The sequence below is a fragment of the Balaenoptera physalus genome, assembly GCF_965194825.1.
Source record: "Balaenoptera physalus genome assembly, chromosome: 3".
NCBI classification, from domain to species: domain Eukaryota; kingdom Metazoa; phylum Chordata; class Mammalia; order Artiodactyla; family Balaenopteridae; genus Balaenoptera; species Balaenoptera physalus.
The window spans coordinates 71,895,256-71,917,433 of record NC_138890.1 but is presented as its reverse complement, the minus strand read 5'-3'; the positions used below and the strand labels follow the sequence as shown (position 1 = coordinate 71,917,433).

At 35.4% G+C, this 22,178-nt stretch overlaps 1 protein-coding gene and 1 long non-coding RNA gene across 4 annotated transcripts in view; one reads left to right on the top strand and one right to left on the bottom strand.

The window, feature by feature from the left end:
* The window catches only part of PRRC1 (proline rich coiled-coil 1), a 44,634-nt gene that overhangs the window by 7,138 nt on the left and 15,318 nt on the right, over nt 1-22,178 (top strand). For all 3 annotated transcript variants that reach the window (XM_082457906.1, XM_082457904.1, XM_082457905.1), the window contains 5 exons: nt 1,509-1,669; nt 4,250-4,352; nt 6,644-6,807; nt 13,781-13,884; nt 21,135-21,237. In XM_082457906.1, coding sequence (XP_082314032.1) covers nt 1,509-1,669; nt 4,250-4,352; nt 6,644-6,807; nt 13,781-13,884; nt 21,135-21,237 — 635 coding nt within the window. The remainder of the gene's footprint in view (nt 1-1,508; nt 1,670-4,249; nt 4,353-6,643; nt 6,808-13,780; nt 13,885-21,134; nt 21,238-22,178) is intronic.
* The window catches only part of LOC309658879, a 294,436-nt gene continuing 286,149 nt past the window's right edge, over nt 13,892-22,178 (bottom strand). The window contains exon 4 of the long non-coding RNA XR_014262432.1: nt 13,892-20,162. This is a non-coding gene — a long non-coding RNA (uncharacterized lncRNA). The remainder of the gene's footprint in view (nt 20,163-22,178) is intronic.

Genomic DNA, 22,178 nt, shown 5'->3' with positions numbered 1-22,178 from the left:
TCCGTGTGCTATACAGTAGGTCCTTGTTGTTTATCTGTTTTATATATAGTAGTGTGTATCTGTTATTCCCAAACTCCTAATTTATCCCCTCCTTCTCCTTTGATAACCATGAGGTTTTTTTGTATGTCTGTGAGTCTATTTCTGTTTTGTAAGTAAGTTCATTTGCACCATTTTTTAGATTCCACATATAAGTGATACCATATGATACTTGTCTTTGTCTGATTTACTTCACTTAGTATGATAATCTCTAGGTACATCCATGTTGCTGCAAATGGCATTATTTCATTCTTTTTTATGGCTGAGTAACGTTCCATTGTATATGTATATATATCTATCCATTCATTTGTCGATGGACATTTAGGTTGCTTCCATGTCTTGGCTGTTGTAAATAGTGCTGTGCTGTGAACATTGGGGTGCATGTCAGAATTGCTGACTTTTGAACAACTACCAGACTATTTTCCAAAGCAGCTGCACCATTTTACTTTCTCACCAGCAGTGTATGAGGGGTCCGGTTACTGTGCATGAATGTTTCATTCCCTTTTCCTTGATCTCCAGAGCTTCCTATTTTCATTTAAATTATTAAAATAAAGCTGATGTTACTTAATATATGATTTTTATATGATATAAAACTTAGTACATGATTAGAATGTGGAATGTCAGACAGAATTCGAAAATTTTGTCCTAACATTTTGTGCAGTTATAGAGAAACATCAAGGTGAAGTCTGAGAGTTTTTTTTAAAGCTTTACTTAAAAAATTATCAGGACTGAATGGTCCAGGGAGTAGTTTTATTTAGCCAGGTAAAAGTTCAAAAACAAATAAGTGTATGTGCCATAAGTGCCATAAGTGGAATTGGACTATTTTATTTTCTAGGTCAGTTACACCTACTTTTTCGACTTCCCTGGAATGGTTATTGGAAATCAATATCAAAAATTCATCCTGTCATATTCTGCCTATTGTTTCTCGTTTTAGGAAAATAAACAATTTTGTTGTGATTTTATAATCCAACTTGGCTTGTCTACCTTAACAAATAAAATTTTTTCAAGAGTGCAAGTATGACACCCATGTGTGTGTATATGTGAATTTTTTTTTTGAGTTAAAATAGGGTATATAGATATGTTTACTAATTTTTACATGCTTTTTGTATGATGGGCTTGAGTGCTCATATCAGTTATTTTTATGCTTTAAAGAGATTCAGACTATAGCTGTCTGTATCCAAATGCTACATAGGGCTAACATGAAGTACTTTTGGATGTATATTTTCTGTCCATTTTCAGGGCACTTGGTGTAAGCTTATGAAGAGGGAAAGAAATTTCTTCTTTGGAATTTTGTATATTTTATAAAGGTTTAGGTGATTCTTTGGGCTCATATCTCAGTGTTGAAATGCCTGAGTATATAGCTACATTATTAAAGCTGTTTTGAACTACTCATCTCATATGTTGTATCTTCTTTTTATAGGAAATAGTTTATGGAATAAATTACCTATATTAACATTTTTGCCATTAACTAGGTATTTTGCCAACTCCCATTACTCAGCAAGCTGGTTTGACATCTCTGGCACAGGGAACTGGAACCACATCAGCCATCACTTTTCCAGAGGAGCAAGAAGATCCTAGAATCGGTAGAGGGCAGGACGAAGCATCTGCTGGTGGACTCTGGGGTTTTATTAAGGTAAGGGGTGTTTACTTTAAAAATCACATTTAATTTTTTAATTATAAAACTAACAGATATTCATTAGAGAGAATTTTGAAAATAGAAAGAGGTGTAAGGAAAAATTAAAATACCTTTTATTCTTATTACACTTTTTCTATAGTTCCTCTGTCTTTTGGATGCGCCTATCTATGTAAATGTATCTCTTTTTTCGTGAAAAGCAAACTGGAGTAGTGACACGACACAATTTTGTGTCTTTTGTTTGTCTTTACCTAGTGTGTATCATGAACATCTTCCCAGCTATAAAATTCTTCAGGCTGCTTTACCCAACATGTCATTGCATTTATTTCCCATGTTTTATTTCACTTATCTGTTATTGGCATTTTCTAATGGTAGTTCTTATTAATTAAATTACGATGAGCACTCTTGTATGCCAATCTTTATGTGCATCTCTGTTTTATCAGTTAATTCTTGGTAAATGTCAGTGTGAACATTTAAAAAAATTACTGATACATATTGCTCTCCAGGAAGGTTATACCAAGATACACTGTCATAATGTCATTCGTTTGCCAGCAGTGATTTTATTAATTGAAATATAGTATTTTCTAATTTGATAGGCAAAAAAATAATACCTTGTTTAAATTTGCATTTCTTTGTTACTCAATTTGAACTTTTTTTAATGTGATTTTTGGCCATTTGTATTTTTATTTTGTGAAGTCTATATTCATGTTCTTTGCTCAGTTTTGAATTGGGATGATTTTCTTTTATAATGAGTTGATAAGAACTCTTAATATAAGAAGAATATTTTATTATATGCTATCATATGTTGCAGTAGCCTCCATTTTTATCTTACATTTCAACTTTATTATGCTTTATTGACACAAAGCCTTCTAAATTTTGGGGAGTCATTTCTATCAATTTTTTTTTCAATTTTTTTAAATGTTAAAAGTGACATTTACCTACTACATTATATGATAATTATTTTTTTATGATTTCTTCTAATTTTCTTGTGGTTTCATTTTTTTTTACTTATCAAGTTGATATAGCTGATACTTACTTTACTATATTATATGAGGTAGAAGTCAAACTTAATTTTTTTCCAACCACTTAATTGACTGTTCCAAAATCATATCCCAGTGATTTGATATGTTACCTTTACCTTAGTTACTAAATTGTGTGTTAACCTCAGTTTCTGGGCTCTGTATTTTATTTCACTGCTCTGCCTGTCCTTGCAACAGTACCACACTATTTTAATTATTGTAACTGTTTATTTATTACACTAATATTTATTGAAAGCCTACGCTGTGCTGAGGTGGGGATGAAGAGTATTCATAGATGAGTCAGATAGAAAAGTCAGTTCTGAGTCTCTGCATTCCTAAAGGCAGATCAGCATTTGGTTGTGTAAGTTTGCTGTTTTCTCTTCAGAATTTTTCTTTGCTGGTCTTTTTATTTTTCTTAATGAAATTTGGAATCGCTTTGTCAAGTTCCCCTCAATATTCTGAGGGTTTGGCTGCAATTTAATTACATATTAAACATATTTTTAAATTGGTAGCTGGTTAAACTAATTTACAGCGTTTGAGTTTTATGTATCAGAAAGATGGCATTTTTCTAAGCTTGCTTCTTTATATCATTTTGTGCTTTTTAAAGGTCTCCTTTGTGTAGACTGTCACTTCTTTTCCTCGTTAAGAGCATGTGTCAGCATGTCAGTTACCAGTTGTAATACTCAGTTCAACCCTACAGATCTTGTAAATAACTCTTCTAATATTCAGCATAAGATGGGTGGACAGTCTTAAATATCAGTGTTCTGAACTCATCTGTTTTTCTGAATCACCTTAGTTTAATGGTAGGTTGGGACAGGTGGAATCATGGCCTGTTAGCCGGATGCCATCTCTAAGTCTCTTCGACTGTGGGAGAAGCATAGATGGAAGGAAATACTCAGATCTGGTTCCTTCTGTCTAATAGTGTGGTTTTAGAAATTCAGAGGACTAGGTCTGGCTTTATTAAAAGGGAGAATTTGGGAACAAAACAAATAGGAAGTAGGAAAAAAGAAACTTTCATAGAACAGAGTATTATATATTAAGGTAATAAGGAACTGTTCTGGGAAATAAAGAGAAGAAATGTTTTTACTGTTTTTATTTTTATATTAGGGAACAAAATATGAGTCTTCAGAGACATCCAATTACAATCTTTATTTGGGACCTTGATGGACAAGTTTTGCCTAGTCTTTTATATAGATAGATAAATAAATAGTAATGAAATGAAATAAAAATATAGGTATACATAGAAATGAAATAAACATATATACATACACACATACATATATATACAATAAACCTACTTCCCAGGCCAGTGTTGCTCGAAATGGGGTCAGTAGACTGCTGTCAATCTATGATGAGATGAGAAGAGAAATTGAGAGGAAGCATTTTGAAATTTCATAGCAATTTGACATTGCCATAACCTTAGTTTCCTTATATTTTACAAAAGTATAGGTCTGCAATGCATTGGAAACTTAAAAAAAATTTTTTTTTTTCCCTCACCATCCGGTAATCATGGTGTTCTTTGCTTAGAATGAGTATTTACATGTGAATTTGTTCTGTGCAGGGTGTGGCCGGGAACCCTATGGTGAAGTCTGTGCTTGATAAAACAAAACATTCAGTAGAAAGCATGATTACAACGCTGGACCCTGGCATGGCGCCATATATCAGTATGTACTTAAAGTAGAGCAGCATCTGCCACATAAAGTATGTGCTCGTGTCAGCCAGAGTGTAATCCCGCAGGTCTTACAATTAGTGAAAATCCTCCTATATTCTTACATTGATTGTCAGTCTTGGTTTTGGTACTTTTAATTCATCTTTTTCTTAGTCACCATTAAATAAATTTTGAAAACTTCCCAGAATGAACTTTGGAGGAGTAAAAATGATTTGAATTATTCGTATACTTACTGATTTTAATTACGAATATGGTTAGTGTTGCTTTATATGAATTTTACCGTTCAGTGTTGACATTTGAAGTGTTGCTTTGTTCATATTTGGTTTTGACATTTCTCCAGTTATCTATTTTAATTAAATGTGTTTATGTGTAACTCAGGAATAAAATTTTTATAGGCTGTTAATCTATTTACTAATAATATGTCATTACTAGGTTTGTTGGGAAAGCTATTTTAATCACCTTTGAACCCTCATTACCAAGAATCCTCCAGACGGTTAACTGGAGGATTAATTTTTTATGTACATATCCAGTAAGTGAAATAACATAATCTCTTAGGAGGATTTGTGACCAATTATTAGTAATTCTGTTGAAGATAACAATTTAGTGGCCAAAGCTATGCACCAGGTACTTGAACAGAGATTTTCAGTAGCAATAAAAAGTCAGTAGCTTTCATAAGTCTTGAGTCTGTTGGTAATTGTCTAGTAAATGTCAAAGGGCAAGACCTAATAATGATAAGTACCATTTATTAAATGCTTGATCTGCCAGATACTAATTCTCATAAGAGCTCTGCAAGCTAGGTGTTATTTTCCTCAAGTTTTAGATGAGGAACTTGTGTTCAGAGAGCTTTATTATTATCCTAGGTCACACAGCTTGGTGGAGCTAACACTTAGCTACTTTGCTTCCCTTTAAGTGGAAAATTGAATCAAAGAATTAACTCAGCTGAATTGTTCTCTGTGTTTGTAATTGCCAGGGTTTAGAAATTGGACCCTACCATATATACTGATTTCATATATTCATAATAATCAAGTTTGACATAATTAATGCAGTATATATGTTCTTCTCTTCACAAGCTCTTATTTTTAGTGAGGAAAAGAAAGGAATTAGTATTTTTGGAGCTCTTGTTGTTTTAATGGGTACTGTGTTAGATGATGAAATCAATTACCTTATTTAATCCTTAGAGCAAGCCCTGTGAGGTGGCAGGAATTTTTCTGTGAGGAAACAAGCTCAGTGACTTCCCCAAGGTAACGAAGCTAGTAAGTGATAAAATCAGGACTCAAACCAAAGACTTTTCTCAGGCCAGTACTCTGCATTGACATCCAGAAAAAGGAAAATAAAACGGCGAGAGAAAAGATACAAAATGAAATTTCTATTATTAGAAGATATAATAACATATAATCTTAATCACCTATAAAAAGCAATAATACTGAGTGTGAAAAAGCTATTGACAGGCAGCAAAAATGAGACCATTTGGATCTAACAAAACCCTAGTAAAACTTACCATGTTTTTATACAAATATTTTAGAAATCACCATAACAATTTCAAATGTATCAGGAAAGCACAAGAACTATTAGAAATGGACTTTAACACAGATTCAACGTTTTTTTGATTAGCTCTCCCTTTATAATCATTAAAAGTGGCATGAGTCATCACAAAAAACCAGAAAGCTTTTTGAGCTGAAGCCTAATGGAACAGTACTTAGCTAGATAGGGTTAAGAGATATGTCCCACATGGATACAGTCTTCCTCTTCTTTCCTATGGTAACCCTTGCTTTTAGGTTTTAATAATTTAAGAAATTCCAGTAAAGATGAGATCTGTGGAACATTGTTTCAATCAGGAAAAAAAGAAATCCATGATAAAAAGCCCAAATATTTGGAAAATATTTTCAGCTGTTCCGAAAGATACTTACTGAGGAAAAGCATTGTTTCTAGGGCAAAATGTTTCACAGTACAAACAGCTTTCTTGAGAAATCTCAGAGTAAGATGCCATTAGGTGACAGGGTGAAATGTGTCTGCTTGCATCAGGCAGTGTAGTGAAAAGATACAGACCTAGATTTGAGTCCTGACATCATCGCTAAGTAGCTGTGTTACCTTGAGTCCTGACATCATCGCTAAGTAGCTGTGTTACCTGTGAACCTCAGTGTCCTCAGCCAATAAAAAGGTAATCTATAGCTTGCATTGTTTTGCCAGGTTAAGAGTAATTATGTAATAAAATGTTACTGCATGGTAGTAATTATGAGAATTTCATTATTTTAATTTGGAATTGAAATTTTCTTCTGGTCTTTGTAGAATCTGGAGGTGAACTGGACATTGTAGTGACCTCAAATAAAGAAGTAAAAGTTGCCGCTGTCCGAGATGCCTTTCAGGAGGTCTTTGGCTTAGCTGTGGTGATAGGGGAAGCTGGGCAGTCCAGCATTGCTCCACAACCAGTGGGCTATGCAGCTGGATTAAAAGTGAGTAATAGAGCATCTTTTTCAGGATATAGTAGCTGGCAGTTCATTTTTTAAAATTTCTGATGATAATCCTATGGTCTATATGGAACTTTTGGGTTTTTACATACTGAAATATTGATTTGGTTTTTTTTTTTTTTTTTTTTTAGACATATGGATTTATTATTTATTTATTTATTTATTTTTTGGGCTGTGTTGAGTCTTCGCTTCTGTGCGAGGGCTTCCTCTAGTTGCAGCAAGCAGGGACCACTCTTCATCACGGTGCGCAGGCCTCTCACCATCGCGGTCTCTCTTGTTGTGGAGCACAGGCTCCAGACGCGCAGGCTCAGTAGTTGTGGCTCACGGGCCTAGTTGCTCCGCGGCATGTGGGATCTTCCCAGACCAGGGCTCGAACCCATGTCCCCTGCATTAGCAGGCAGATTCTCAACCACTGCGCCACCAGGGAAGCCCTTGATTTGGTTTTTAATTAGACAATCTGTAGTGTTAGGAAGATACAGTGGAGTTTTAATTTAAAGAAACCTAAAGTAGGTTTTGATTATCGGGGGAGGGGAGGAACCACATTGCAAGAGCACAGAAAGAGAGCAGTTTTAGTCCTAAAAGAGATCTTCTTAACCCAGTATTAACGTTTAAATCCATTACTGAAATTATAATATCCCTTGAATCCCGTAAGCTTTTTATTACTATCACTATTAATAATACTTTACACTTTATGTATTTCTTCATGGTTTATGGGATTCTCATATATTTGGAAGTTTCCAGAGTAGTAATGGGGTTCTAGTAAGCAGGTTGTAAATATACCTGGCAAAGTCCCCCTTTTCCCTTGTGTTTTCTGTTATGGAAAAACCCGAACGAACTTTTTGGCCAACCCAGTACTTGGTGGGGGGACTCGGCACTCATCCAGAGAGTTTTCTTAACTTACTTTCTTTGAGTCCTGCCTTTCCCTGTCCTTGTAACTACCTTGCCTTAGAGACCCGACTGGCTGGCATGTTGTAGGCACAAAGCCTGTATATAACCAGAGTGTGCCAAGGTCTCATCAGCATATAGAGACCTATTAAATTACATTACCAGTAGTCATGCACTTACCAAAGGAAGACACTGCCATAGTTTTTGGTAGTGAGGGAAGAAGACCTTGTGATTAAGTCTATAGATACCTATATAATCCCTACGTAATAGTGGCAGATAATAGAATGGCTTATGTTGAAAACAAATTTCACACACTTGCATACTCACAGCACCACTTGGATATCGTATACTTTGTCTTCTGGACTGTTACCATTAAAAAATTTGTCACATACACAAGCCAATCCCATTACCATAGTAGACCTGGCCCCCTCTTGCGTGCTAAGTGTTAAAGTTCCAAGAGTTCTGCCCTCCCTCTCATACACTTTTTACCATCAGTACACAAACACGCAAAAACAAATGAACAGTTCATCAGCACGTAAACACTGCTCCCACCTTAAAAAACAAAAATAAACCAAAGAAAACCTTCCAACAAATTTTTTTACCTTACCTTCCCCATCACCTCCAACCTTAGGTTTTTGCTTCGTTTTGCAGCAAAACTTGCAAAGAGTTGCCAACACTTTTATCTCTAGTTCTTCTCTTCAGTCTCTTACACCCACCCCAGCCAGGCTCTCACCCTCACCCCTCCACCGAGAATGCTTTCAAGGTCGCCAATGTCGTGCATCTTGTTTGACCTGCCACTGGCTTTGGGACGCCTCTGTAGTGTCTTACGCTCGCCTTTGGGGATGCCACGCTTGGTTTCTTCCCCGCCTCACTGATTCCTCTGTGCTTCCTTGGCTGGCTCCTCCTTTTCTCCCCACCCTCCTGATGGTCTCCTTCCCTTCATCTACGTTCACTCTCTTCGTGATCGCAGCCAGTCCCACGGCTTTGAATACCAGCTGTGTGCTGACGGTTTCGAGTTTGTATCTCCAGCAGAGACCTCTCACGTAAACCAGGTTAATATAAAAGTTGCCTTTTTAATACCTTTACTTGAATGTCTCAAACTTACCATGTCTAGTACTCAACTGCTTTTCTTTCCTTCCAAGCTGTCCCCCGCCGCAGCTTTCTCCATCTCAATTGATGACAGCTCTGTCCTTCCATTTTCTCAGATGAGAGAGAAACCTTGGAGTCATCCTTGACTTCTCTCGTTACCCATGTCCAGTTCATCAAGAAATCTTGTTCACTGTACCTTCAGAATACATCCAGCATCTGACTGCTTGTCACTGTCTCCATTGCTCCCACCCTGGGTGAAGCCACCACAAAGCCTTGCTGGAATCTTGGGTTCACCTCCTAACAGGTCACCCCGTTTCTACCCTTGTGGCCCTATAGGTTATCCTCAACAGAGTAGCCAGGGTAATTCTTTCAACACACAAGATCAAACCATTTCACTATTCTTTTCAGAACTTTATATTTCACTGGGTGTAAAATCCAAATTCCTTACCAAGGCTGCCACAGCCCCACATGGCCTGGCTGAACTGGCCTTCTATTTTTTTTTTTTTTTTTAAATTGAAGTATAGTTGATTTTCAGTGTTTCAGGTGTACAGCAGAGTGATTCAGTTATACCATATATATATACATATATGTGTATATATGTATCCTTTCTCAGATTCTTTTGCATTACAGGTTATTACAGGATACTGAGTATAGTTCCTTGTGCTATACAGTAGGTCCTTGTTGTTTATCTTTTATATGTAGTAGTGTGTATCTGTTAATCTCAAATTCCTAATTTATCCCCCCACCCTTTTTCCTTTGGTAACTATAAGTTTGTTTTCTATGTCTGTGAGTCTATTTCTGTTTTGTAAATAAGTTCATTTGTACTGTCTTTTTAGATTCCACATATAAGTAATATCATAAATATTTGTCTTTTTCTGATTTACTTCACTTAGTGTGATAATCTTTAGGTCCATCCATGTTGCTGCAAATGGCACGATTTCATTCTTTTTTATGGCTGAGTAATATTCCATCGTACATACACACCGCATCTTCTTTATCCATTCATCTGTCAATGGACACTTAGGTTGCTTCCACGAGCTGACTATTGTAAATAGTGCTGCTGTGAACAGTGGGGTGCATGTATCTTTTCGAACTAGAGTTTTCATCTTTTCCAGGTATGTGCCCAGGAGTGGGACTGCTGGATCATATGGCAGCTCTGTTTTGGTTTTTAGGAAACCTCCATGTTGTTCTCCACAGTGGCTGCACCAGCGGCCTTCTGCTTTTCTCTGGCTTCATCTCCTACCGGTCTTCCCCCTTGCTCACTCCGTGCCAGCCACATTGGCCTCCTTGCAGGTCTTTGCACTTGTCTGACAGGCTGCTCTCTTCTCACAGCCTTTTCACAGCTCTCTCTGAGCCACTCTTTCCTCAGATACCTACTTGGTTGACTCCCTGACCTCCTTCAAGTCTTCACTAAAATCTTCCCTCCACAGTGGGGCTTGTCCTGACCACCCTGTTCAATGCTGCAGTCTGCACCTCCCTACCCTGCTCTCCTGATCCCCTAACCCTCCTCTGATCTTTCTCCTATAGCGTCCAGCATCTTCTCATTTACCATATAATTTACGTTTATGTTATTTTTATTTTTTAGTGCTTTTTTCCCACTAGAATTAAGTTCTACAAGAGCAGAGATCTTTGTTTCGTTTACAGATATAAACTTTTAGAATAGTGCTTCATGTTCTTTAAAATGAATATCTAGCAGTCCTATTGAGATATCTTGGTATAAGACCCCAAACAATAGAATTTAAAGTGCTAGGGTAAACTTTTAAAATTAATAATTTATTTCCTCAAGTAAGCAGTCTAATGCAGAAGATGTTTTCACTCTGGGATCTGTTTTGAATTTTGGTTTAACAGCATGTCAGCCTTATGAGAATAGAGATTTTTCCCTTAACAGACCTCTAGCTGCCCACCTGTTGCTATACTTTGATAGTACCTTTACCATCAAACAAACAGTGGTCTTCAGACTTGTGTATAAGTACCTCTGGTGACATGCAAAGATTTTACAGGGTCCAAGTAGACGCAGATAGGTTTCAGGAACTCAGCTTCTCCTTCCTCAACTTCCATACGTATTCTTTCCTAAAATTTTCTGCCTGAATACATACTTGTAATGGAGGCAACATGCCATCTCCTTTCTCATCTCCTCTTCATAAGCTCTGACCTCTCCCATTAGAAAATAAAGATATACCGCTCACCCACTGATTGCCTCGGAACCTAAAATCCTTCTGAGTGAGTGTCATATGAAGGGACAATTCAAAATAATGTTTTAGATGTTAAGAATGCAAATGACATAATGACTCGGTAAAATCTTCTTGCAAGTCCTGTGGTTTCTAATTGTTCTCAAAAAAACTGATAAAAAAACTGATAGAGTTATCATTCATAATTTCTGATGATAGATCACCACATGATTTTTGGAACATAACTCAGAATTTCATGGTTTTTAAAACATGAGTCTTAAATATTTTATGTTAAATATCATTGCATAAAAGATACTTCATATCGGTAGGTACTGAACTTGAAAGGCTGATGGAGATTTTTTTCTGTAAGAAAAATCTTATTTTCTGAATATTAATAGTTCAGTTTATATTTTGATTTTATTAGTATTTGATATGTTTGTTTTAGTATTGGTTTTTGCCCTTCAAATTTAGAAAAGTGTTCCTTTTCCACAATCTTTAATACAAGCTTAAAATTAAAATTCATTGAAACTGATATATATAAGAAAGTGATATGTAATTTTCCCAGCTGTTTGTTTTTTTTCAGAAACAGTAGAGGGAACTAACAAAAAGAAAATAATGTAGAATATTAAAATTTCAACCCAGATTTTTTTCTCCCCATCAGATTTTATTTGAAGTGAATGTCTTTTTTGAACTAAACTTAAGTTTTCCTTTAAACATATGAAATTGTTTAAGGAAATAAATCAGCTGTAATTAAAGTTAGGAAGCTTCTGAAACTTCTCCAATGCCAAGTATTAATTTTACTGAAAAGCCAATTATATTTATGACCATTGTTTTATAGCTTATATTCAAGAAAAATGCAGTTAATATCTGTAAGAATTTATGAAGAAGCATGGAATTTTGATTATCTGAACCAAGTTGCTTAGTATAAGCTCTAGAGGCATTTCTGCATCTTACTTCAATTCTGAGACAGTTACTTCAGTGTGGCCTCTAAACTACCTAATTTTTGATCCCCTACACTGTTGAAAAATAAAGTTAAAATTCCCTTCTCAAAACATTGGTAGTGACTAATATCAAAGTGTCTCTGTGATGCCAAAAGATGCCACATTTAAGTAATGTTGTGGTCAGAGGAGGAGAGAGGCTGATTTACCCCCTCTTCATTTTCTCTTCTGGATTCCATAAACAAAAACAAGCATTACACTTGTCTACCTAACTCATTATCCTATCTTTTATAGGTGCTAATTAATTTCAGTTCAATATTTTGTGAACCCTATGAAGTATAAAGCCCTGTGCTGTAGGATAGTAAAAAATGAACCAACTTAGTTTCTGCTTCCTGGGAGCATAAAATCTAGGAATATTTTGTTGTAGTGTGTAGCTGAGATAGCACCTTTGAAGAGTTGCAGATGAATCTCTAAACATCCCACTAATCCCCTAATAGTTTTTTACTGAATTAACATTTATTTAAACTTCTTTATAGTAAAAATTAGACATAACTACCTTTTGGGAGGAGGGAATTATTTTACTCCTCCCAGATTTCAGAACAGATTTACATTATCCAGTACAAAGAATTAAGTTCATCTTAGCTATTGTATTTTCTTTCAGATTCAACAGTGATCTCCTCATTCACTATTAGATTTGGTGATGCCATATTTACACTCTTTAAATTCCTAATATTAGCCATATAGGCCTTCAGAAGCCCTTAGTTTTTCCGTTGTTCACTTGTTCATGTAGTAAGTTCTCACTGGCTGCCTATTAGGTTAGACACTATGCTAAGTACCAGAGATACAAGAGTAAGCAAAAATACAGCTTGATTTTATTGTAGTTTAACTCATATCTTCTTTCATCTTTCATGTTTATAGGCTAATGACAAATTGGCTTACATGTTCTCATACAGTTGTCACTTCTTTATTTTAGTTGTCTCTGAAATAAATTCAGTTGTCTCTAGAAGTATCCTAGCTTTCTTAATTTTCATTTGAAGAATTGACCCCTTAATCTCATTCACTGCTTAGCTCTGCTGTTCATGATAAAAATAGGGGTATTATCCATGACTAGTTTTATTCAGAAATAGTTTTATCTTGCTTTTTGAACACATTCTCATCATATCATTCATGATCACTTTTATGAAGTGATTCAAATAAAAGTAGTAAACAACAACCTTGTCCTTATTAATCCAGCTTTTAGTTTTCTGCCGTAAGTGTGTATTTAATTCATGATTTTGAGTTATCTATATAGTGTTCTCAGCCCCTCAATTTTGTTTCATAAATGGTACTAATTTTCTTGAATAAGCTTTGATGTAATGCATATGTTTGTGTTAAAATAACTGTCATTTTGGTGCAAATTTTAAAGGCTATATATAAAAGGAATCAGAAGAAAGAGAAAAAACATATTTGCTATTGATATGATTGCCTGCCTAGAAAAATTCAAGAGAGAATCAACTAAAAAACTACTAGAATTGATAAATGATTTTTATTTAGTAAGATGGCCTCTTGCCAGATCAACATTAAAAAGCACGTAGTTTCCTTATATTAGTAATAACCAATTAGAACATGTAATATAAAAATTATCCATTTCATGATAGCAACCAAAATAATAATGCATATAGGAATAATTTAGAAGATGCACTGCAGACTCTTAATACTGAGGGGAATACAATGGGGCTTTTTCACGTTTTACTCTCTATGCTTCTGTACTGTTTTCATGTTTACAATGAGTATATATGTGTTTGTGTATAAATGTATACGCATATTACTTATACAATCATAAATTAGTATATTTAAAACCGAATAATTTAAAATAGTTTCTAACGTACACTGTTTCAGGGTGCCCAGGAACGGATAGATAGCTTGCGTCGAACTGGAGTGATCCATGAAAAACAGACTGCTGTGTCAGTAGAAAACTTCATTGCAGAATTGCTTCCTGACAAGTAAGAGGATTTTTTTTTTTTAACATAGTTATAATTTTTTGAGAGAACTTACAAGATCTATTCTCTTAGCAACTTTCAAATGTACAAAAAGTATTATTAACTATAGTCACCATGGTGTACATTATATCCTCATGACTTACTTATTTTATAACTGGAATTTTGTACCTTTTAATCCCCTTTATCCATTTTACTCCCCCTCCCCCTCCCACCCCTGCCTCTGTATCCACCAATCTGTCCTTTGTATCTGAGTTTGCTTCCCCCCGCCCACATGTGAGATCATACAGTATTTGTCTTTCTCTATTTGACTTCCTTTGCTTAGCTTAATGACTTCAGTGTCCATACACGTTGCTGCAAATGGCAAGGTTTTCCTTCCTTTTCAATGGAATAATATTTCATTGTATATATACATACATATATATGTGTGAGTGTGTGTGTATAAATCACATTTTCTTTATCATCAGCAGACATTTAAGTTGCTTCCTTGCCTCGGTTGTTGGAAATAATGCTGTAGTGAACAGGGGGATGCATATGTCTTGTTGAGTTAGTATTTTCGTTTCCTTTGGATAAATACCCAGAAGTGAATTTTATGGATTATTTGGTAGTTCAGTTTGTGAGGAACCTCCATACTGTTTTCCATAGTGGTTGTACCAATTTACGGTCCCACCAACAGTGCACAAGGGTTCCCTTTTCTCCATCTCTTCGTCATCACTTGTTATTTCTTGTTTTTTGATAATAGCCATTCTAACAGTGTGAGGTGTTATCTTATTGTGGTTTTGACTAGCATTTCCCTGGAGGATTAGTGATGTTGAGCACCTTTTCACGTATGGCCATCTGTATGTCTTCTTTGGAAAAGGAGGCTATTCAGATCTTCTCCCCATTTTTTTATTGGATTGTTCGGTTTTTGCTGTTGAGTAGTATGAGTTCTTTATATATTTTGTATATTAGCCCCATATCAGATATATGATTTACAAGTATTGTCTGCCATTTGGTAGATTTCCTTTTCCTTTTGTTGATAGTTTCCTTTGCTGTGCAGAAACTTTTTAGTTTGATGTAGTCCCACTTGTTTTTTATTTTGTTGCTTTTGCTTTCGGTGTCAAATCCAAAAAGAATCATTGCCACAACAGATATCAAGGAGCTTACTGCCTATGTTTTCTTCTACGAGTTTTTTATGGTTTCAGGTGCTATGCTCAAGTATTTAATCCATTTTGATTAATTTTTATGGCTGGTGTAAAATTGTGGTCCAGTTTTCCCAACAGCATCTATTGAAGAGACTGTCCTTTCCCCATTGCATATTCCTGGCTGTTTTGTCATAAATTAATTGGCCATAAATGCATGGGTTTATTTCTGGGCTCTATTTTGTTGCATTGATCTATATTTTTGTTTTTTATGCAAGTACCATACTGTTTTGATTACTGTTGCTATGTATTATAATTTGACATCAGGGAGCATGTTGCCTCCAGCTTTGCTGTGCTTTCTCAAGATTGCTTTGGCTATTCAGGGTCTTGTGGTTGCATACAAATTTTAGGATTGTTTGTTCTATTTCTTTGGAAAGTATCATTGGAATTTTGACAGGGATTGCATTGAGTCTTCTGTAGCTTCCTTTGGGTAATAGGAACATTTTAACAGTGTTCATTCTGCTAGTCCATGGGCATGGAATATATTTCCATTTATTTGTGTCTTTAGTTTCTTTCATCAATGTCTTAACAGTTTTCAGAGTAGACATCTTTCACCTGCTTGGTTAAATATATTCCTAACTATTTTATTTTTTTGATGTAATTGTAAATGGTATTTAAAATTTTTTTCTTCTGGTAGTTTGCTATTAGTGTAAAGAAATACAACAAATTTTGGGATACTGAATTTGTATCCTGCAACTTTACTGAATTTACTAGTTTTAACAGTTTTTTGGTGGTAGCTTTAGGTTTTTCTATATATAATATGTCATGTGCAAATAGTGACGGTTTTACTTCTTCCTTTCTGATTTGGATGCATTTTTTTTCTTGCCTAATTACTCTGACTAGGACTTCCAATACCATGCTGAGTAAAAGTGGGAAGAGTGGGCAGTCTTGTCTTGTTCTTGATCTTAGAAGTAAAGCTTTTTAGCTTTTCACTGTTGAGTATGATATTAGCTATGGCCTTGCCATATATGACTTTGATTATGTTGAGGTATGTTCCTTCTGTATCCATTCTGTTGAGAGTTTTTGTCATTAATGGGTGTTGAATTTTGTCAAATGCTTTTTATAGCTCTGTTGACATGATCATATGATTTTATCTTTCATTTTGTTAATGTGGTGTATCACATTGATTAATTGGCACATTTTGAACCATCCTTGCATCCCTGGAGTAAATCCCACTTGATTATGGTATAGATCTTTTTAATGCATTGTAGAATTCGGTTTGCTAGTATTTCATTGAGGATTTTTACATCTCTCTTCTTCAGGGATATTGGGCCTTTAATTTTCTTCTGTGTAGTGTCCTTGTCTGGTTTTGGTGTCAGGGTAATGCTGGCCTTGTAAAATGAGTTTGGAAGTGTGTCTTATCTTCTATTTTTTGGAAGAGTTTGAGAAAGATTTGTATTAATTCTTCTCTAAATCTTTGGTAGAATTCACCAGTGACACCATCTGGTTCTGGACTTTTGTATGCTGGGAGGTTTTTGATTACTGAGTCAGTCTCCTTACAAGTAATCCATTTGTTTAGATTTTCTGTTTCTTCTTGATTCAGTCTTAGTAGGTTGTGTGTTTTTAGGAATTTATGCATTTCTTCTAGGTTGTCCAGTTTGTTGGTGTATAATGGTTCAGTAAGAGGCTTATTATGTTTCTCTTAGGAGCAAAATATGATTGCTTACACTGAATATCTAGTAAAAAAATGTATCCTATTTTAGAACCAGAGAGAAAATTACGTTCTGGTCTAGCTCTATCATCTAACTAGCTATGTGACCTGTGTAGCTCAGCTCACATTTCTACTCTTGTTTCTCCTTTTTAATTATAAAATAGACATTGTATTGCCTGCAAGCTAAGATTGTGTTAATAATCAATTACATATGATACAGTGGTTTAGTTATTGGCTTGGAGGTTGACCTCCAGTAACAATCATTTACACAGTCATTCAGAGTAATGGAAGGTATGGCAAGAGGGCCTGGAGGCAGTCACCAGGTTTGAGTTCTGTTGAACACTACCTCTCATCTATTTAGTTTGGAAAAAACCTCCAGCAACATAATTCATCATTTTTTTTTTTTAATATCTTTTCACACTGATTGATAGGTATCACCAAACACATGTCAATAGAGGAATATATGATTTTTAAATTGTTTAAATTTTTGGCTGTGTTGGGTCTTCGTTGCTGCATGTGGGCTATACATAAAATGCTATGTGCATTTTCAATGGAAATAACTTGATGTGGAGATAGATAGTGTCAGATAAGATTCGTGAATGATTGGGACTTGAGCTGAATTTTGAAGAGTAGGTAAAATTTGGTTAAATAGAAAAGAATAGGTAGGACATTCTGCATGGAGGAAAAGTGTGAAGATGATTAAGATGTATTCTGGGGTCAGTGATTTTATCAACTTGGCTGAACACTGTTGGATAGGAAATCAAAAAGTAGTTTGGGGACAGACTGAAGAGCTTTGATTGCTAGGTTGGGAAGTTTGAACTTTCTATGTAAGCACCAAGCAACCATCCAGTGATGATGAATATTAAAAGATTAACAGAAGGGAAAAATGAAATATTCATTTAAGGGCTACCTTAGAGATTCCATTGTGTTTTCCATGTATTATGTTGTTTTAATAAAAATTATGAATTTTGATAATACTGAACTACTTTCAATACCATTTACCCCCTTCATCTTTTGCAGTATTGTTAAGTATCTTAATTGTGTATATATTTTAAACTCCTAAGATATAGTATAGTTCTGTACACTCTATTCACTTATATTTATTCTCTGAATTCTTTCCTGCATCTTTGGTTTTTCTGTCTGGGATCATTTTCATTCTGCCTAAAGAACATCCTTTGGTACTATATACATTGTGATGGAAGACTTTAGCCAGGAGTTCTCTCAGCTTTTGTCTGAAAGTGCCTTTAAGCACCTTTATTTTCACAGGGTGTTTTTTTCTGGATGTAGAAGTCTGGATTGGCAGATCTTTTCTTTCAGTACTTTAAAGATGCTCTTGTACTGTTTTCTGGCTTCCATCATTTCTGTTACATCAGCTATCCAGCTTGTTTCTGTGAAGAGAATGTATTGTTTAGCTGCATTTAGGATTTTTTCTGTCATTTTATTTTTGCAGTTTTATGGTATGTATGTACAGGGCTGTGTGCTTGCTTAGGTATTGAATTTTTGTGGATTCCCTGAGCTTGATTCTTTCTTTCATTGGATTTATGTCTTTCATCAGTTTTGGAAAGTTCTTGGCCATTGTATCTTCAGAATTGGCTTCTGGCCCATTTTCTCTCTTCTCTTTCTAGGACTCTAATTACATGCTTGTTCACCTTCTGACTGTGCCTCAGAGTTCTCATTTGGTCAGTCCCCTCTTTCCCCGACTTCCTCACTCTGATTTTTCTCTCTTCTTTAGTTCGAGTATCTTCTGTTTACCTGTCTTCTGCTGCGTAGCCCATACATTGATTTTTTTTTTTTAAAGTAGATTTAATTTATCTATTGAATACCTATATTTTCTATTTCGACTGTCTTTACCTCTCTTTCCTTGAATATGAGTCATATTTAAGATCCTTGTCTACTGATTCCAGAGCGTGGGCCTCTTTTAGCCTCCTTTTGGTGTGACGATAAGGTGCTGTCTTTGTGGATGCCTCATAATCTTTGAAAGCCAGGCATTGTTTATAAGAAACTCGAGAGTCTTGAGGTAATTTTGAGAAGGTTCACCCTTCCCTCTAATGAACAGAGTAGTGAGCTGTGTGGAAGGGGTAGTTGGGTGCACTTGAGATAGACTGACCTGAGTCCAGGCCGGGTTGTGCTCAGGGTCAGCTGGAAGTCTTCAGTATACCTTTGAAAGGTTGTCCCTGTCCACAATGTTACTCCATTTTGTCTTCCTCGCTTCTACAGCTCTTGGATGCCATTAGATATGACTTGAATACTCATCCAGCTTTTCATTGGGAGCATTGGTCTGTCATCAACTGCTCCATCATACCTAGACGTGGTATTTTTCCTACCTTTTTTTGAGCAGAAGACTAGCAAATAAGGAAGATTAGGAATGGTATTAGTAAATGGAATTAGTAAATGGTATTAGGAAGTCTGTGGATGGTTTCCAGTATGGTTTAAGGAGGAGAGAGGATGAAAAGGCTGTAATATTAAGATACAGAAGGGGATTAGAGGAAGGACATGAGAACAAACAGCAAACCCATGACCCAAAACACTTGATAGTTTGCTTTGGCTACTTCTCTCTGTGGTGTTCCCATGAGAAATAAATGCACAGAAGATAAAGTCAGGGAAATACATGCTTATAACTGAGTCAAGAAAAGACCAGTGGTGTTTGACTCCTAATAGTAAAGCCAGTATAGACCTAGCTATTTGTGATAAACTTTGCGTCAGTTCATGCTACATGAGGAAAATTAGCATGTTTTATACCAAAATGGAAAAATACCTGTGTAAGCATGAATTGTCCTTATTCTGAGATTAACCTATCAAGTTCTAAAACCAAGGGTTATGTGTGAAATGGGTTAAAATGTCCTTTTGTGAAGTGACTGGTGGTAGTGGATGGTCTTTCTTTGGTAAAATACAAAATGGCATACCTGTGTCAGCTCCTCAGGTGCTATTTTGATTTTTTTCTGCTACATGAAATCTAAATGTCTTGGAACCACTATTCTCCTTAAGCCTTTTTTAAGTCCAAGTAGCTTCCACATAGGATTGGTCGAGTCTATCTTATTTCACCAACCGCATGGAGAGGGTGAGGAGGAGAGTGTTCCTTAGCAACTGTGCTTGAGTGTGAACAGTGGAGACCACCACTCTTCCTCCTGCTGGGTGGGGAGTGGGAGTGGGGTGGAAGGACAGGAGGGAGGAGGGAGGAGACAACGTTTCCTCAGCCAATAGCACTAGTTAGGGAAATGGAAGAGGTCTCGGTGGGCATGACAGTGACGGCAGTTTAGATTTGAGTTGAGAAGAATGGGATATCCAGGTTGACATGCTCGGGAGCGTGACAGTAGTTTGGAGAGGAAGGGGAGTCCTTCTCATGTGTGTTCACCGGCATTGTAGGGGAGACTGCTTGTACCTTCAGGGTTGCTGCTTTTCCGGACGTCCGTGTCGTGCCTGGAAGCTTAGTCACTGCAATTATTCTCTGCCATCTGCATAATACACAAATCATGTAAAATAAAATACTGATTCATCATATACCAAATAAATTATTTAAAATAATGATTCACATAATAAATAAAATAACTAAGGTTCTTAATTTAAAGCAAAGTTTTAGGATGTGAATACTACAGACATTATAAACTGCCATTTTAACACTCAGCAAAGTTATTCTACATATTGTTTTTTATTGTTTCTTTGAATATGTAAATAAGTTTCCTAATCATATTGTATTTCATTGCACTTAAATCTGTATATTTTAAAGTTTTCTTGCTCTGTATCTTGTCATTTAAACTCATGATTTCCTGATTCTGGCTAGTTAAAATGCTAGTGATGTTACAGATGACCTCACCTACGTTTTTAAATGTATCACTTTTTACGTGTATCTTTAAATTGAAGAAAGTTTTCTTGATTTCATGAGGCTGTTTTCAAAGACTGATTCATTGTGAACAATTCAGAAAGTGTGATTAGAAGGATTTATCAGGAATGAGGAGAGGATTTGTTATTTCCTGAATGAGTTTATTTTTATAGTAACTTTGTAACTTGGCTGTATATTAATTATAGAGTTGGTCATATAAGTTTTCCCATATTTTAGCAAGTGACATTTTTAATTATGATAAGCTATTTGCATTTTCAAATGAGTAGATTTATCTGTTGCATATTTGAGCACCCCTAATTGCCATTCTTTTCTCCAGATCTTAGCAAGAAAAGGAACTTTCCATGATGAGTAATTTTCCATTATTTTTTCTTTGTTGTTTTTCCCCATTTTTTGTTTTTTTCCTTCTCTTGGAATTAAGCCAACAGGGTAATTTTATATGTTGTTTTATGGATTGTCCTCTTGAAAAGTTCAAGGAAATGTTTTTCTAATCAATCTGGTAATGTTTTATCTGAATGTTAGTACTTTATCTATTCACCGTAATTCATTTAGCACATACACAATGTGAAACTCATACATTCTGTTGCAGATGGTTTGACATTGGCTGTCTGATAGTTGAAGACCCTGTGCATGGTATTCATCTAGAAGCATTTACACAAGCTACACCAGTACCCTTGGAATTTGTACAACAGGTTAGTTTTATCCTTTTATTTTTCATTATGCTTCAGAGAAACCTGAAATATTGTTTTCAAAATAAGGTTTTTCATTGGAAATACAGTATATTCTTGATTTTGCTTCACTCTTTTTCCTTTTAGCCTTTTCTCTTTGCTTTTCAATTTTCTATTCCTTCCATGTTGTTTCACTACCTCCCTACTTTCGTTTTCCAGCGGTCTTTGTCAAGGTAAGCCATTACATGGTTAATGCTCTTTTTCTCATTGTTTTCTGTCTTTTTATGATTGTGTTCACTACCTTGTGATCGGAAAAAAATTTACCTAATTCTGGTTTTATGTTCACCTTTCATTAACTGTCTCCTTTATCTCACAATTTTATTTTCCCCTGTTACTGTAGTTCCTTTTTCTTTGTCCTCATCTTCCTCTTTAGTTTGTTCATCTTTAAAAACATGCAGAAACACATTTAGAAGTTTACAAACCTTGGATGAAAGTCACATGTCTTTTCGGTTTGTTGAAAAATGTTTACCTATCCACATAGTTTCCAGAAGAATGTTAGCATTAATATAAAATGGTTTTCATTCCCTCTATATTTTTATGTACTTCTTTTAATCCTTTCTTAAATGAAATAGAATGTAAGAGTTTGTTTACGTTGGAATCTTTGTACTCTTAAATGGTATTTTTCCTGTCTTCCATTTAATAGAATTTACATCATCAATTTTTATGTATGTACCTTGTTAAATGTCATTTCAAAACCCTCTAAAGTTATTTGGCACTTTAGGTATTTGAGAATTTGCTAAAGCTACTGGGTTTTCCCCCAAGAGCATGCATGTATGATGTATGCACTCACATATAAATTTGGCTCACATGTTTACAGAGCCCCTGAAAGCAACCTGTGGCCTTCTTAGGGGTTTACAGGTTAGATGGGGAATAAGAATTTATGCTTGGAATTTTTAAGTTTATTG